Source organism: Copidosoma floridanum, unplaced genomic scaffold, assembly GCF_036245765.1.
Source record: "Copidosoma floridanum isolate Cflo_tuat_1 unplaced genomic scaffold, Cflo_Japanese_pri ptg000025l, whole genome shotgun sequence".
NCBI lineage: Eukaryota > Metazoa > Arthropoda > Insecta > Hymenoptera > Encyrtidae > Copidosoma > Copidosoma floridanum.
The window spans coordinates 4506872-4525465 of record NW_028321902.1 but is presented as its reverse complement, the minus strand read 5'-3'; the positions used below and the strand labels follow the sequence as shown (position 1 = coordinate 4525465).

Sequence of the window (18594 nt, the reverse complement as noted above, 5' to 3'; positions counted from 1 at the left end):
CCAAAAAGCCACATCTCGCAGTCTCCAGACATATCAACGGTAGTACAGTTGTGCATAGAAGACTATTCGCAGTGCTCTCATCCGGAAGTTCGCTAATATAATTAGTTCTCAGGCGGAGCCACTTGGGCGTACACACACACACGTGTGTGCATATTATATACACGACAAAAGCTCTCTCGCCTCGATTAATCTCGTTTACCCGAATACCCGAGCCTTTATAGCGCAGCTTGATGTGTATATTTTCAGAAATGAGCAACAAAAAACTTGGTTACCCCCCCCCCCCCCCATGACAGTATAACCGGCGTCAGCTGGCTTTTTCCAGCCAAAACCGATCAATCGGTCAGCGGCTGACGATCCCGTTTGCTCGCATCTCCCGCAGATTTTCCATACAATCTCTAATAGAGCTACGAGCAAACCCTCGTTTGCATAATATCGGTTTCGCATTATATATCGGAACAACCCCCCGTCTGGTACGCCCACGCCCTCTGGAGATTAAGATTGCGGGAAGATTAACGAGCCGCCCGAGCTGTGTTCCCCTCGTACAAATGCAGCGGTGCATATTTTTTTTTACCGTACAGATCACGTGGTAAAAGAAACGGAGAAAAAGACGAGATTAGCTTGGTTTTTCGTCTCTTTGCCGGGTTCCATTATATAAGCAGACACATAGGGGAATCCCCGCGATTGGTCCACGTTCCGATTGATTGTATAACAACATAATATACTACACACCACTTCGTTAAGCGGGAAATTTGAACGTTAGATTCCCATTGGTTGGTCCCACGACATCACCCCTCTCAGTGCAGAATATCAAACTTTCCGACATTAGCGTTTCAAATAAGCTTAGTCAATGTTCCGCTGTTCCCTGTGAAATCTGGCACCTTCGGTATCTGTATTTAATACTACAGTTGCGAATAATAATCATCAGCAAGAAAAACATGTACAAGAACAATTCCTTACAATCACCGAGAGTGCAAGGGTATACGGATTATTACTCCAAAAGGGACTAACTCCTCTTTCTGTGCCCTTTCTCGAGTTACAAACTTCCCTGGACCCCCTTTGCCCCCCTATTCGCACACATTAGGTGTATATGCCCTCTCTAGAAAGTTTTCACATTGTCGTAATAAGCAACAGCAGCTGCCGGGAGGAAAAGGGGAAGCGCTTTACTTCATGCCCGTCGTATCCTCGATCGTAATTACGTTAGAGCCGCCGGTACGTGAGCTCTCGCGTATACAATTACCACGTATACATATAATTATGGATTGCGGAATAATTTTAGGTTATCGTTGCGTAACTCTCTCGCCAAGGTGTGATTTTAACGCGATGTTCGTTATGATCATAAAAATGAGAACTTTGTCAAGTAATTTAATGTAGAATTTTCTTTTTTCAATGTAAATGAAGGGTTCATAACCCGCGTTTTAACAACAAGTAACGAGTACGCAAAGAGGACTTACGGTGTACATGAACTTATACTGTGTCCAAAATACAATATTGATTATTATGTGTTGACGTTGGTGCAAAGAGAATTGTTTCTATGGTTGCAGCGTTATAATATAGCTGGTGTAATAGAATATTTTCTTACGCGTGTTACCTATTTCTTCAAAAATTCAACAAACACGACTGGAGTGACGTTGTGTATCATATATATGTATAAACCCAAGAGATGCCGTGAAATGGTATACTCTGTGTGTAGGTGCAAAGAGAAACTTGTTCCCTTATGATAGTTATAATTAAGAAAGTTTTTGACGCCACAAACACGTATACAAGGATATGTTGTATCTATAACTTACATAAATGTAACTGCAAAGTATGTAGGTACGTTTTGACATCGTGTATATATATATATGCGCCGACATTGGAAAAGTTTTTGGTATACTCTTGCAATCTAACTTATGTTCATTTATCCCTCGCGTATATATGTGTACCGCTGATAAAATAACATCCTACCTTAAAAATTAACGGCCACGTGACTGAAGTCTTTTTATTTGCCATATCGTTGGTGACGGCATAGTTTGCAATGTAAAATTGATCCAAAGTCATAACGCTATTTTCTTTGTTTGTCCTTCCAAAAGAAACAACTCGAAAATGATATAAAATTAAATTACGCATTTATTCACATGACGACACTTTTAATAAAGCAACCTAAAAATGGTAATGAAAATTCTGATGTTCTCTTTCCAGTAAACTAATACACAATGTAACTGTTTCTCGCGCCTCTTTGAATTAAGACTGTCGATATATTTCTGTTTCGTAAATCCATCGGCTGCAACGAGCTCTATAATTTCCCGCGAAAATTGATAAGCTCCTTAAGCCCCGTAAGGAGAAAAGGGTTCGCGACGCGTGGGAGGAAAAAAAAAAAAAAATAGAAAAGGGTGTCAAGAAGGAAGTTCTTTTCACGGGGCGATCGACTAAGTGGATTTATGGCTGCCACTGTTGGAAAAGACGGAGAGGAGTACAAAAAAAAAAAAAAAAAAAAAAAAAAAGGGCTAGCGAAGGAAAGAGCGAAAAGAATAGAGAAATATGGGCGACGCACAAGAGAGGGGGGGTTGGGAGACGGATAGAGAGACGCGGTGCTGGGTATTAGGACGATGCCGTTGATTTATTAGTCGCACGCGACGGAGATAAATTTCCCAGGCGCCTCGCGTGAAGCGTCCGAGATGAAAAGGAAAGGAGAGAGAGTCTTATCGGCAACGCATGCACGGACTATTGCCAAGGAACCCTGAAAAGGGTGTATATTAGAAATTAAAAAAAAAAAAAAGCTCTTCGCGCTTGATCAAAGAGCGTGCTCTTTCTTTAAAAAAGGGGGACCAGGGGGGGGGATCACAAGGCGATAAAAAAGGAATACATAGCACAGGGAATTGCAGTGCTTCTTTTTGTACGAGAGAAGAGGGGTTACGCGTCGTTTTTGATAATTTTCACCGGCGCGATAGGAGAGACACTAGCGTGACAAATGAAAGCTCCGAGGGAAGATGCTCTAGTTTTTTTTCTCTCTGAACCTATTTTTTCTTCCCTTCTTTCTGCACACGTAAGCCAGACAAGGGAGATGAACGTATAGGGTCAAAGAACCCCGGCTGGTACACTGGGAGGGAAAAAAAAAAAAGGTTGACGAGGCAAAAGAGTGAGGTTTCTGAGAAGTGAGGGGAAAAAAAAAAAAAAGGTGGGTGCCTGGGATGGACAGCGTGTGTATACGCGACAAGCGGGAGAAGAAAGGACGGATGAGGGAGGCTACGTGTGTATATACGTTATATATACAGTGCTGCCGCTGCAATTTGCCGTTGAGAAAAAGGGGGAAAGGTAAAATAGGGACACGAAATTACAGGCCGAGCCGGAAAAGAAGAAGACGCTGCGAGCTCGCTATTCTCCGGGCATCTCTGGGTTTTGTTGCTTACACGCTGCTGATTCTCTCACTTTTGTTACTATTCTTTTATGTATACGAGTGTCTCTGTTTACTTAGCAAATCAGCAGTATACATATACACGCATGATATAGCACGGATTTCTTATCATTTTTTTTTTTTTTTAGGTAAAATAACCTGGTATACTTTTCGCCCCCCCCCTCCTCGCCAATATTTTTTTTGTTCAAAACCCATTGTTATTTTTTTTTTTTGATAATTCATTTGCCAAACTGTGACTAATTTTTTTTTTATGACTTTTTTGTACAACGCTTTTAAAATCTTACCTTATTGTAAAACCACTGTACCGAAATAGGTTCTGAGTGATTAATTAGAATTTTTTCATCATTTTTGGTTGTTTTCTCTACTAAAATTTACTAAAATTATTTGATGAAAAAAAAACTTGATTTTTTTTGGGGGGGGGGGAGAGGAGGGACATGACAAACAGGCAACCATGATCTTTGTCGTTTTGGCAAACTGACAAAATTCAGTTAAAAAAATTTTTTTCTCCAATTTTCACCGCTCGCTCCTCTCTCTGTTTACCACAGCTCGATCGACAGATGCGTTTTATCGTCCCTCGTCAACATTGACGCGTCTGCTGATGGCAGTCGGGGTAAAAATTTTATTTTTCCATTTACGTTTCACTGACAAGAAGCAACAAGATTACAAGTGTACACTGTGATGAAAATCGACTCGTTAAAAATCGTACACGAAGGAGCCAAGAGTGTATATATACAATGTAGTTTACAACTGACGGCAAAATCGAGCGATTAATTGATCAGAAAATTGAAAATCGATGGCTACGAAAATTTCCATCCTATTGTGCTACTGTAACACACGCACAAAGGTATGTGTATATAGTACCGTCGACAAAAGCAGAGTCAGCGAGGGCGAGGGAAAATAAATGTCACCCCTACCACTGTACCTCCCTGGAGCTCATTGTCCGGCCGGGAGGAAAGGGATGAAATTAATCGCGTCTGATTCCCAGTGTGTATACACGTGGACGCGCGCGTCTTTGTCGGAAACCAAAGTTCGAAGGTCGAAAATCAACGACACGCGTGTTTTTTTCCTCTTCGAAGTTTTGCAGCTTTTCCGCAAGAGACCCCCCTCCGTAAAGGGGAGAAGCTTAGGGGGGGGGGGAAATAAGTCGGAACGTACAAAGCGAATTTACGACGTAGCCCTTGCTTTTTTTGGACGAGAATCGAGAGTCGTATGGTTGGAAAGCTCTACTTTGATTTCTTTACTCTGAAAGCTCATCAAAATGGGGGGTATTTATTTATTTATTTATTTTTTTTATTTATTAAACTTGCAATCTCGGTTGATTAAAGGGTTGTTATTGGCGATGTAAATAATTGTACATGTTTGACGCTAGAGGGACTTTACGTCTGAAAAGGTCGGTGGGTTTGAAAAGCAAGTTACACAAGAAGCGGGGTTTGGACGATGCGGGTGAAAAATGAATGGGAAAAGTGTAAGCTCGAGTTTTGTTTCGCGAAAAGAAAATGAGCTACGAGCCATCTGAGGCGCTATTAAGAAAGTTTTGAGCTTCTTTTTTTTTCTTCATCAAAGGAGGCCTGAAGTTCAGTATCGTTAAAATAGCCGCAGGAAGTTTATTTTGCGATAAAAATCTTCCTGCCATCTGGGTCTGGCGCTTGTTAAGTTGATGCATTGATTAGTGCAACTCAAAACTAACAGCCATATGGTGTTTTGCTTGTATTACAGTTCTACAACTAAATAAACAAATGCAAACATTAAAGCAACACCAACGAGGATTTCAAAAACGAGAAAAACTAGTTTTCAGTAGAAGGTGTTTGGTATATGTACATCTTGTATGAGTAACGCCAAGGTTGCAATGGCAGATATATATTGTATTGTGGTAGTATATTTGGTTTTAAAAAGAACTTAATATAACCTGTTTAAAAAACAGTTGTGTAAGTCAACAGCGATTTAAATTACCGTGACTACTTTTGTAATTGGTAACAAATATTTTTACAATTTAGTACTTCATAAGCATATACCAAACTATACTCGAAGAAAACAAAATTAATCTTTAAAATTTTTTCTCATTTTTCTCGTTTTTTTACACGCATATACTATTATTTATTGTAATTCACGTGCCATGTTTGTTTTTTCGGCAAGAATGTAAATGTTCTATTTATGTTATTTCTAATATTAATCAATGAGTAATAGTTAAAAAGTTTTTTTTTTATAATAAACGCAATTTTATTTCATCAACTTTAGTGAAAATCGATTTTTTGTCTATAGTTGTTTTGTTTAATAGGACAAAAAAATGTAATAGTTACACTTGAGATCACTGTCACAGTGTAAACTTATTTTATTTCAAACATTACTACAATTTAGTACCATTAGTTTTCAAAAAACCTCGAAAAACAAGCCATGTGATCTCACTTGTTCAATCGCACTACAGTTAAAAAAGCTGTAGTCACATGAAAATCAATCTTCTAAGAGCACACTAAGCCCATCCTTTTTATTTTTCTAGTAGACAATAATACATTATTATTATTATTATTATTATTATTATTATTATTATTATTATTATAACAATCGAATGAAATTTCTCGTCCATAAGAAGTTTTTTATATTTTCAATATAATATGAAATTTTTTTCATAACAAGTATAGGTAAATAATTAATTAATTTTTTTATGTGATTCGATGAATTTGAAACCACAAATAATAAAGGTACGGACTTTTTGAGCGCGATTAATTTTTAATTAGCTTATTCTCAAATATTTTTGTATAATTCAGATTAATTAGAATTTTTTAAGATTCATTAAAAATAATCATAAGTTTTTTTTTAACGAGCTGTCCGACTTAGTGTAATCCACGCCATCAACACATCTTGACACAGTACGTTGAAACTTTTATACTTTGTCACCAAAAGCAGAGTACGAGCTCGTTCAAGTCTAAGGGATTACTTGAGGTCTGATCCGTCGAGGACGAGAGAGAGTATAGCAGATTTTTTAAAGTTGTTGCTAACTTTGAATCCCTGATCTCGAAAGTGAGGTATTGCGTTTGATTTAGTATTTTTTTTTACCATTTTTTAGTTGTATACTACTTTATTTTACGAGAACGTAATAGATTAAGAGTTATTTCGGTGCAAGTTATATCATTAATTTCTGACAAAAACCGTTATTCGTGGTATTTTTTTCAACTAGAATAAATTATTGGTTTGTTCGATTTGAAATGTAAATAAATTCACTGTGTAGTGCCATGCCTGCACCTTGATGCGACTATTACAATCATGCACCAAGCCACCATAATTTCCGTAAAAAGTACTTTTTTTACAAATTTATTTTTCAGTAATTTTTTTATTAATTTCTAATTATTTTACAAAATAGGTAATATAAATCTTAAAAAATGAAAAATTGAGGAAAACAACGAAAGTTAAAAAAATATACGGTGGTATCTAGCCATTAATGTAACGAAAAAATTCACATTGAAATATATTGAGTATCGAGTATAAATCAACACCAATTAATCGGCAATGATATATTATTTGTTTGTGCATTCATCTATTGATAAGATTGTATGATAAAATAGTTAAAGGTAAAATGGCCATGAGATGCTGCGAGTGTCTACGGATATTGTGATTATGAGCGTGTTATAACGATATTAGAAGTTATGGTCGTATAACTACAGGTCAAAGTCCTTAACAAAATGATGAGCATAGGATGGTTTTTTGTCAACAGAAAACTCCTGAAATAATCCTGGTAATAGTGTGACTGTTAAGATAATATAGCTACAACATGTTTTGCATTCACTGCAAGAAGAAGAAGAACAATGGCAACAACAGAAATGATAAACCAGTCAGTGTGGAATCCAAGAAGGTGGAGGGAGTCTGCATAAAGTGTGGCACTTACTCCAATAATGTAAGGGTTGTAAATGTTAGATATCTTATGTGCCCTTATTGCAAAATTTAAGTTTTAAAGAACTTCATTTTATATAATCTAGATACCTTTGCTAATTTGAGTTTTAAAACTTCTGCTTTATATGTACAATTTTTACAATTATAAATACAAATTTTTAGTCCGTGGATCCCGAAATTAAAAAAACTAGCTTGAATGTTATTTGAATGATATGTTATCAGTGAATGAAGGCTATATAACAATTAATTTGGGTACCTTAAAACAACCCACATGCTATTCAATTTTGTTAGAGGTAATCGAACATTTTTAATAAATAAAAAAATGTAGAACAACTGTGCATACTTATTATGTAAAATTTTAAAATTAAATGGCTTACAAAGAAGTATTGAGAGGTCGCAGCAACGAAACTTTAATTATTTGGGAAACGATTTTTTGTCGCAATAGCATAAAAATGTCAAAAAAAAAAAAAAAAAAAATGATAACAATGTTATCTAGTGTTCTCAAGTGTACAGACATAGGTTGATTAATTTCTTCATTTCATTAATCTATTACCTACATTCTTAAAATTACTATTTCGATAGCCCAAGCTGGGTGAGTAAAGTCGTAATGAATAAATGAAAAATTTTAAATACAAATATATATTTTTAAAAATATTTTTTTGTAAAATACAATAGTATTTTTTTTAAAATAACAATACTTCGTGGTAGCAGTTAAAATTATTTAAGTATTTAACGGTTACCGAAAGTATTTTAAGTGTATTTTACACCCTTAAAAAAATTTAACTTTTATTTTAAAATGCACTATTTTTAAAAAAGTTCCAATTACTAAAACAAAGTAAATAAAATTGTATTGAATTTAATTGTTTGATATAGATTTCAGTTGCTTTTGTGATCTTTTTTATTAAAGTAATTAAAGTAAATCATGTTTTTTTTTTATTAGTATTTTATTTCACTGTAGTTGAATAAAAATGTATCTGATAATTTTGTTTGAATATGTTAATTCTATTACAATCGTATTTAGATTTATTTATTAAATAATTTTTTATAATTGAAACAGTTTATTTTAAATAAACTGTTTAAATATTGTGATTGAAAATTAAGAAATTTGAACGACTTTAATCAAAATATTTTATTCGATAATATGTTTTATTTTATCTTTTATTTCAATTACAACATTAATTAAAGTACTTTTTTGAAATACCATATTTCAATAGAGTAATTTATTGACCAAATTATTTTAATGAACGTTCAAACAAAGTAGTTGAGAGTATTTAATAATTCTTAAACATTTCCGATCTGTGATTATAAATTTTTTTTCCATACTTTTTTGTTTAAACTTATCACATAAAGGTGAACATTTCATATTTCGGTGGGAATAAACTTGTTATCGTGTTATTAGTAACATTGAAGCATTAATTTAATAACAATAAAATTATGACGTGAAGTGAGAAAAGCAACTTACATCTTGTGGTAATAAACAGTGACGTTGTTTGGCTTTTGTTTGTGATTAATTTTTTAGTACAATGATTGACATGAAATCATCATTGTTGTAACGTATACAGCATCATTAGACATAGGTGTAAGCATACTTTAAGTGCACTATCAATCACAGCACTGGTTAATCATCACGGATGACAAATAAAATGTTTTTAGTACATAAATCACATATAGGCACAGTTAAACATAAATACTGACATTATAAATGCAATTCATAAAAGTTACTTTAGTATTAAAAATTAACAATAATTGGACAGTTAAAATTTGTGATGCCAGGGAAAATGTTTTTATATCTCGATTCAGACATTGAGTTAAAGTTACATGACCGGATGATCATACGTTTTGTGAACTGATAGCAATAGATTACAGGTGCGACTTATCAATCAAAATACGAGATGCGCAGCAAAACACGGTGTACAACGAATTATGCGTTTTCAATGAATTCATTGCACTCTCGTACACAAGTATAAATGAATCAACTCCGTTTTCATAAAGTGTGTCCCTTGACAGATGATTTTGCCAAAAATACTAGAATATGTATTGACAATTGTGCGAGAGGTATATATAATATCATTGTAAACACTTGTTCGTGTCAACATTGCGTGGGAGAGCCGCGCACGCGCATCACCGCGCACGTGTGTTTATCATAATTCATAGTATTACTTATTATACAGAAAATCAGGTGGGGTCTCCCTCGATCGATGGTATACGAAAATCAGCCCACACACGGCGAATAATTATACGCGCGAAACAGTTTTTTTTTTTTTTTTGATTGTAACAAATACAAAAATATGAACGGTACACAGAGTCAATAGAAAGAGAGCAGTTTTTTTTTTATTAATAAAAAAAAAATTGTTCATCATTCCACACGTCCACGATATGTGATTTTTTTTTATTTTCATCGGTATTAATTACAGGAAAAATACAAGGGGGAAAAAAAGGAAAATTGGGGTCGATAGCATCCGCGCACTGCTCGCGAACAAAGGCCAACTGTATAAATGTGCACTGACACTCATTCGCGGAACTACATCTTCAATAGTATAGATTCGTCAAAAACGATGTATTTGAACTGTTGAAGGACAATGAAGTGGAAATTTTGGACGAAGTACTTGGGTACTATAAAAACCACAGCTTGTAATTATTAAATCTGAAAAGGAGCAGGTTAGGTTTATCTCGATTGCCAAAGTGGACGCGCGAGTCATACTGTTGGAGTCGTGTACAGGGAGAGGAGGAGAATTTTGTGTCCGTACATGTAGACGAGAAAGAGAGATAGGAGTCATTCGTTGCTGCGAAGAAAGGTTCTCTGGTGGTGCAGTAGTGGGGGACGTGCAGCTGTGAGTGCATGGAAAAAAAGCGAAAATATATGAGCGAGAGAGATCATGTTGTACCTGCGTAGGTGAGAGGAAGAATGTAGAATAAAAAAAAAAAAAAGGAGTGTGGATCGTTATTTTTGGACAACGAAACTTTATTACAAATGGAAATTTTAAGTGCATTTTGAAAGTAAAAAAAATTGCGTTTATAAAATAAAGGGTGAAAATAACTTTGAGAGTTGATAATTGAAAAATAACGTCAAGATCAATATTTATGATTATTGAGAGGAGATTTTGTGGGTTGAAAAATGCATAATCTTAAAATATTGAAATGAGTTGATTGGTTTTTCGTACTATTTGCACAGTTATATAGGTGTACTAACTGTCAATTATTTAAAAAAAAACTCTACAAACTTTCTTATTTCCATTCGATATTAAAGTTGAATTGTAGAGATAAAAACAAGGGGCTGTTACATATTTTTTATGCACCCTTGTATCTACCGTTGAAAATTAATTAAAAAGTTTTTTCGTAATATTTGTATGAAATTGTATAGAAAGAAAATATAAGCATTGCAAGATTGACACAATCAACATTTTTAGAGGTTCAGGCAAAGAATAAAATATGTTGATTGTCGCTGAAAAAAATTACGTTTATTGTAAAGAAAAAAAAATTATTCAACTCCACAATTTAATATAGATTATTATGGGGGTCAGTAATTTAATTGTGTTTAAACTACTATTTAAATAAATCAAAGTTTTTGTAAAAAATTTCGTCTAGTTAAAAGTTAATTGAAAAATAGCTGTCTTTTAAAAATGAATAAACGAATGAAAAAAAATTACACGAAATGTCTTCAAAAAAAGGTTAGATTTAATAAAATTCAATTAGTGACCCTGGGATAAGAGTCTATGTTAAGTTTTGGGATTAAATGATTTTTTTTTCTCCAAAATACGTGACGAAAAAAATATCGAAAAAAATACGTACATATTATGTTCTTAAAAAGAACGTTTTTTTTTTCGGTGTTACCTATAATTTTTTTATTTTTGCCTGAACTTCTTTAGTAAGCTTATTTTAATAAAAAAAATAATTATTTAAGAAAAATCATTATTTCTTTGAACAAATAATAATTTTTATTTAAATAAGTGTTATGACTTGAATATAAAAAACAAAATTTTGCTAGAATTTCTTAATTTTATTAAAAAGTAATCTCGAACCGCTGGTAACTTTTGTTCTCAGGATTATTGTACTACTCGAAAAATAAAATACTAAAGCTAATATTATTATGAACATTTTTTGTACGTGCTTTTAAATTTTGTTAAACCAGTACTTTCATTACGGGAGAACAATGCAGTGCCTCTAAGGTTGCTGGCTTAAAAAAAAAAAATAAATTAAAAAATGAATAAATAATAAGTAAAATAAGTTGTCTCGTGTATGTTTGAAGTTGACACTTGCGGTTTATCTGGAGGTGGGAAAAATTGTGGATTTTAAATTAAAACAACCTTTTACCTTTTCTTTTAAACTCATCTAGTTAAAGTATAATTTTTTTTTGTGCAATCATTTCCGTCTCTACGACGTACCTCTGATGGTTTAAATAAAAAAAAAAAAAAAGAAGACTTTTTTCCTCATTAATGCAAGTAGATGACTTTCCACGAGAAAGTTGTGAAAGAGTCTTGGATCTCAAAGTACTTCGTTACAGATACATTTTCTCAGTAATTTTGTGCATGGTGTAAATAGAATTCTAAATATTACCTACGTTGAACGAAAAATTGTGTATCTAACAAAAAAAAAAAAAAAAATTCTATTTATTATTTTAAACTTTGCAAACAAAAAAAAAAAAAAAAAAAAAATCCCTATTGAATGTCATCCAAAACGCGCCACTGAAAAATCTTGCTTTTTGCCGTAAAAACACACAACACCAGGCATGAGTTTTCAGCCCCGAGAGTATCAACAGCCGACTACCCAACAATCAAAAGAAGCCACAGCATTTATCCTCTAATTAAGTTCCCCTCCCTTCTCTCTTTCATTCCTGCAACTCACGAGTACAAAGGTACTCTTTTTTGATCCAACGCTGCATATAAACACACACACAAAACACGCGCGTACTCACCAGGATGATTGTCCGGGCGGTTGTTGGGGCACGGTGGGCAGGGCGCCAGGCGGCACCGAGCGCCTCTGACAACACCCCGTCCTCCCGTGTCCTGCCGAGCACGCGTCGACGCAGCAGGCCGTGGGCCCAAACCCCCCCTCGGCCGCCCGTGATGCCTTCGTCCTGAGCAGGGGCGAGGTCGAGTACGCCCCGGCGCCCGTGTCCCTCTGACTCGCCGTCGAGCTGCTCGAGCTACTCGAGCTCGGGCTACCACCCAAACGACCCGGCGACTGGTAACTGAAGCCCCGCAGCCGGAAATGCGCCGCACCCCCCGTGTACGAGCCGTACGCGCTCGTCGCCCCGGTGCTACTGGTCACGCTGCTGCTGCTACTACTACCACTGGGCCTGTATTGCTGCTGTTGTTGCGATTGGCCAAAGCGAGGGTACGAGTCGACGACGCCGGTCGGCTCGCTCGCGGGTACGTAGCGCTCGGCCGGGGTATGGGCACTCGGGGGCACGTAGCGCTCGGCATAGCGCTCCGGGTAGAGCACCTCCGGGGGCGGCTGCGGCACGTACCTGTGCAACAAAGACACACAAGTGGGCGGGGGGGGGGTGTTATTTTCCTTCTTCATCTTTGACTGTCGAGTATACTGACCTTTCGACGGGCGTGTGGGCCGCAGGGGGCACGTAGGTGCCGCTCGAGGAGAGGTAGCTGCGCTCCGAGGCGTTGGAGGCTACGTTGGGGGCGCAGGAGCTCGAGGCCCTGGCGTACCGGTCCTTGGGCTTGGGTAGGGAGAGGTACTTGTCGACGGCCAGCCGGGCGGGGGAGTAGCGCTCGCTCGTGGCGCAGTGGTAACGCTCGGCGCAGGCGAACCTGTCGAGGCCGTAACTACTCGAGGCCGCCACCTGTTGCTGCTGTTGTTGTCCGGTGGAGGAGGTAATGGCCAAGTGGTCGTAGCTGCCGGTCGGCCCGTAGCTTTGGCCGATCGTCGGTTTCGCCAGCTGCTGCTGGTTCTTGGAAGACTGCTGCAGGTGGCAGCTGACCTTGTGCTGCTGGCCGGACGGATTGGCGGACAGTAGGTCGCTCGGGGTGGGCGAGAAAGCGCCGAAGCGTCCGCTCGACTCGGCCGAGCTTGGGGTTGGCTGGTTGTTGCTGCCGATCCCGGAAGGGTTGAAAATCTGCTGCTGCGGTTGTTGGGAGTTTCGCGCTATCGTCGCGCTTGGCGTCTCGGTGAGCGACGGAGACGACGAGGAGGCTAGCAGGCGCTCCGTCGACGAGTTGCACGCGTACCTGGTGAAAGGAATCGAGTTGGTATATAGTGCTCATAATCCTGTATGTGCGGGCAGGTTTGTCTTTTTCATGACGTGTTGGAGAAAACTATTTTCAGGCACGACCAAATCTTTGCCAGTGCCTTGTAATTTTGTTGGAACAAATGGTACTGAATTTTTTTTTTGTAGTTTTAAGTTGGATGTCTAAGCTAATGGTTCAAATTTGGACACTTTTTGTGAGAGAAAAGAATATTTTGTCAGAATTTTAACTGTAGCACAAAAAAAAAAAAAAAAAAAAAAAACAAGTTCTTTCGCTTTAAATTTTAATACATACATTTTACACGTTTTTGGTTTTTTTGCTAACTCTTTTTTTACACTGTATGTTTTGCAATGCAGACTTTCTGCAATGAAAAATACAAAAATACAAATTCTACAACAAAATGTACAGCTTATTAAAACGAAACTTTTTGTACTTAAAGTTTTTCTCTAAAGTGCCTTCGAAACGAATTTAATCGGCAAAAATCGTTTAAAATGGCCAAAAATCGTACGGTGCCTTACTTCATACTCAAAATTGTAAAAATCGCTTCAAAATCGGCCAAAAAATGATACTGCACAATTTGAAGACAAAATTTTCAATGAAAAAATTGCAGATCTTCTAAAAATACACTTTTTTTTTTCTCTCTTTGTATCAACCAATATTTCATACGTGGCGTTGTTGGCAAAAAAGCGTTCAGCATATATCATGTAAATGATTTATAGGTAACATTTAAAGGCAAAATGGCATTAAAGCAAAACTTGTTTTTACTCCTGCACCTCGTACATTTTGGTCATGCCCAAGGAGAAACGCCACCCCAACGAACCAAGTGACGAAGAAAAAAAAAGGACCCACCTTTCCGCCGCAGGTCTTCCATCCCCGACAGCAGTCGCAGCCAAGTACCTCTCGTTGCCCCCGTACCTGCTCTGAACGCTCGCCGCGTACCTCTGCAGCGTGAGCTCGCCGAACCTATCGCTCGCGTACCTCTGCGCCTCCTGATAAATCTGCAAGCCCCTCGACGCGTAATCCTGATGATCCGCCCCGTACTTGGGATGATCCGTCGAGTAGCGCCTCCCCTGATGGACCGGCTCGCCGATCGGCAGCCCGAGTATCCGCTCGCTCGACGAGTACCTCTGCTGCTGGTGCTGCTGGTGCGACACCTCAGCGCACCCGTATCTGTCGTGCTTCTGGTGCACGTGGTGGTGGCCGTAGCGCACCGACGAGGCCTCGTGTAGGGGCGACGAGCCATCCTTGAACCCCACGATTTTACCACCCGAGGTAGCACCTCCCGGAGTGGGCGAGGAGTTGGCGAGGTGGCGCTCGCTCGAGAAACGCAGCCCAGGCGAGGCCGAGGAGTTGGTGCCGCCGACGGTTGACGAGGATGACGACGACGTGGACGAGCACGACGAGGAGGACGAGGATGACCCGGAGGCATTGCCGCGCTGGGGGTCCTTGTTGGACTGGGTGGCGTAGAGTTCGCGGGTGGCCGCGGTGGCAGCCAGCAGGCGATCAGCAGCGTGGTAGCCAGCCAGAGACTGGGAGGAGGCGTACTTGTCGGCAGAGCCGGGCGACAGGGGTGGCGGGGGTACGAACCGGTCGGAAGCCGGGGCCGGCGAGGGTGGCGACGGAAATGTCTCGGCCGAGAAGGGATTGCCGGTTGTGGTGGTGGTGGTGGTGGTGGTGGTGGTGGTTTTGTGGCTGTCGGTCGTTGGTGGCGAGGTCGAAGAGCCAGGGCTGCCGATGTTGGCGTACTCGGAGCTGTTGGCGGTGCTACCGTTGTTGGCGTTGATGCCGGTTGCGGAGGCCGGGGGTTTTTGGGGCTGGTAGCCGTGGTAGTGCTCGGCGAGGAGTTGGCGTCCGTAGTCATGCTGTTGGCTCGGTGGTTGTGGCTGTTCGGTGTGGTGGAGGTGGTGATGGTGGTGGTGGTGGTGCTTGTGGTAACAATCCGAGGGGCCGATTGGCGGGCCGCCTCCCGGTGATGATGCCGGGCGTGACTGCTGTTGGCCGTATTGGCCGCTACTGGCGCCGTTCGGGGGGTGCTGGTGCAACAGGAGACGTTCTCTTCGGCCATAGTCGTCGTCTGTCGGCATCCTGCTGGCCCGGGGCCCGCTGTCAGGACATCTGGTGGCAACAATTTTTTTTTTTTTTCTTTATTACTGCGTGCCATTAATTTTACAGATACATTAGCATAAATTTATCATTTGTTTTGTTATATATTATAATCAACGCCCATGTGTATGCATAGTGAATTTCGTCATCATCACAGGGGTAGTAAATTGCTTTAGCCGGGTGTTATTTAATTATTGTAAATTGTTGTCTAGCGCAAAATAGATACGCGGGGAGGGGGGAGTGGTGAATTAGTCATTTTAACGAGAGTCAATCAGCCGCGGGACATCGTTACGCCGGGCACGAAAATTCATTGGCCCTTCCCTCTTTGTACCGTATGTATACATATATGTATATGGTTGTCCCCGAGGCGCATTAGATTTAATGGAAAACGCGAGGGAGGGGGGGACGCGCACGTATATACAGTTTTTCCCCGCAGTTGGAAATTAAAAATGACAAACACGTGGGCACCGAGCGATAAAAAAAAAAGTCCGGCGTACTTTTTGCGAAAATGTGGCATTCGCGTGTAGGTTAGACAGTAGGTTTTCACCCATAAAATGTCAACGACTTTGCTGTTTTTGGAGCGACTCGTGTAAAATCTATGGTGCCAATTGATCGAGTATGTATATATGTATACATCAACCTTTTACTCAACGTGCTCGAATAAAATTTTTACGCAACGGTATCCTTGGATAATAAATTTTTTTTATTCTCAAGTTCTCGCGTTACGCCATGTAAGAGAAATTTCGTAACAGTCGTCGACTGAAATATACCCTTTTCACGTAGTAAAAATAATAATGGGAAAAAAAAAAAAAAAAAAAAAAAAAAAATGGAACAGTAAAGTTCGGTGGCAGCAGTAGAGACGCCGTATCAGTATTATGTTCTCAGTATCGTAAAGATGAAAAGCTGGCGCAGGCTGACGCTCTCGGCTCTGCTGCCATATACGAGTGCGAAATGAGCAATTTTTCGCAACGAGGCAGCGAAAAGTTTCATATAAAAGTCAAAAATCCGTGAAATAATGAAAAGCACCGGACCGCCTTTGCGAGAACTACCGTAACTTTTTTATCTTCTTTTTTTTTTTTTCATAGAATCTCCATCGTCGAAATGGTCTATAACAATAATAACAACCCAACGAACTAATTTTCACTGTACTCCATGGTATTGTATCAGCCTTGTTATTTCGTGCTCAGCTGCACAGAACAGAATGAGAATCTGCATTTGCGAGTTGCGCAAGTCTCCGCAGTTGCCTCGACGACTGTACAAAGTGGGTGTACGTATACACGCCCCCTTGCACTTTCAGTTACAGAAGCTCTGGTATATATACACATACTGTCAACACAATACACCATTGATCCCCCGTCAATTTCAAAACAATTACGTTTCAAAGCCGTTAACACATACAAAAGACCGAGATAAAGAACCTCCCGGGGTATTGCGGAGTTTGCTCCCTCGAGGAATCGAACTGTTGCGTTCGAGTCTCCCGTTGGTTTAATTTATTTTGAAAAAAATTTTCACCACCATCCTCGTAACGATTTTCGTGTGTACATCTTGCTTTTTTTGCTGTACCTATAAGTTGTATTTTTCTTTTTTCCCTCTTGATCGTGCGTCAGAATTACTTCGTTACTTTCCGTTTATATCGAAAATAGATTGCAAACCTTGTCGTACATATATATATAGACTAGCGCGTGGTTATAAGGTAAGCCTCATGTATACATTTCATTGGGTGTGATCGACGGCAACTAATCAGCTACTACTTCTCGTCGTCGACTAATTTAGCGACGTAATGAAAATCGAAGCGATACATTAACTTTCCCGAGCAAGAAGAAACTTTCCACGCGATATAGTTTCGAAACTTCGCCCCAGCATTGATTACAATCGGTCAAATAATACAGGGGCAAACTTTAATTTCACATCCTGCCCTTCTCGCATAAATATCGCGCTTTAGACAGTTCGGCACAACTTGCGCGTGTACGTGCGGATCTTGGAAAATATTTTCGAGCCTCGAGCTAACTAAAATACAGATACGTATACTATACGTGCATGGCACCCTCTTAATCTATTTAAGATTTTTTTTTTTTTTTTCATCAAACAAGAAAATTGTTTTTGTTTTTTTTCCTTTCCGGCTCCATCGTCGAAGCAAAAGCATCCGAAAGCAGGAATAATAAAGTATTGAGAGATAGCCGCGCGTTTTTTTTATTCAAATCGATTCTACGCGCACGACCTTACTACCAATAACGTCGTAAGCTTTGGGGGGCGAGGGGGGCTGGTACTACCATTTATAAAGCAGATAAAATCATCGCATTACCCGGAGAGAAAAAAGGGGTACGGCTGTGTGTGCCGCTCTGAAACGGAAAAAAGAGTTACGAGCTGGTCGTCTGGGGAATTATGTTAAGTGTGTATACTGCTGTTGCAAAAAAAATACATACACATACACGCTGTATTCCGATATTGGAGGTGAGTTTTACGAGTTTTGTATTTTAAGAAATACTTCTTTTTTTTTTTTTTGTTGTGAGTGAAAAATATACGTACATTAGAAGATGAAGCGCAGACGAAGTGTATAAGAGAAGGGAGAGAAAAATAAAAGGCAAAACGAACTGTGTATACATATATATACATAGGTACATCAGCCAAGGGGGGAGGGAAGAAACCATTATCGCGAGTGTAATGTTTACTGTACGCACGGTGGAGAGATGTATGCAAAGTGCTGCGTCGTCGTCGTAAATAATGCCCGTAGCCGCGAAAGAAAAAGCATTGCAGGTGTATACACATATAGGTGTACCTGACGAGTTTTTGGTAAAAGCAAAAAACCGCGTTACTTCGCGATTTCTCCTCTTTGTGTTATCCTATTCACGTAAGGGTTGTGGAGACAACAGTTTGGGCGCGTTGTACATGTGTATGGTGAGACAACTTTCGGAAATTTATCATGGGCGCACGATTCAAGAGAACTGGATATTTGATAAAAATTAATAATTTTAAAAACATTTTGTGTGTTTAGTAGTGCAGATTCATTTTGTCAATAAA

General features: G+C 39.1%; 1 protein-coding gene across 1 annotated transcript in view; it reads right to left on the bottom strand.

Moving 5' to 3' along the window:
* Positions 1 to 18594, bottom strand: part of rho-5 (rhomboid-5) — a 49774-nt gene that overhangs the window by 22289 nt on the left and 8891 nt on the right. The window contains exons 2-4 of the mRNA XM_089595157.1: positions 14323 to 15588; positions 12820 to 13455; positions 12186 to 12740 (exon numbers count right to left, since the gene is read on the bottom strand). Of these exons, the coding sequence (XP_089451283.1) occupies positions 12186 to 12740; positions 12820 to 13455; positions 14323 to 15557 (2426 nt within the window). The 5' untranslated portion in view covers positions 15558 to 15588. The remainder of the gene's footprint in view (positions 1 to 12185; positions 12741 to 12819; positions 13456 to 14322; positions 15589 to 18594) is intronic.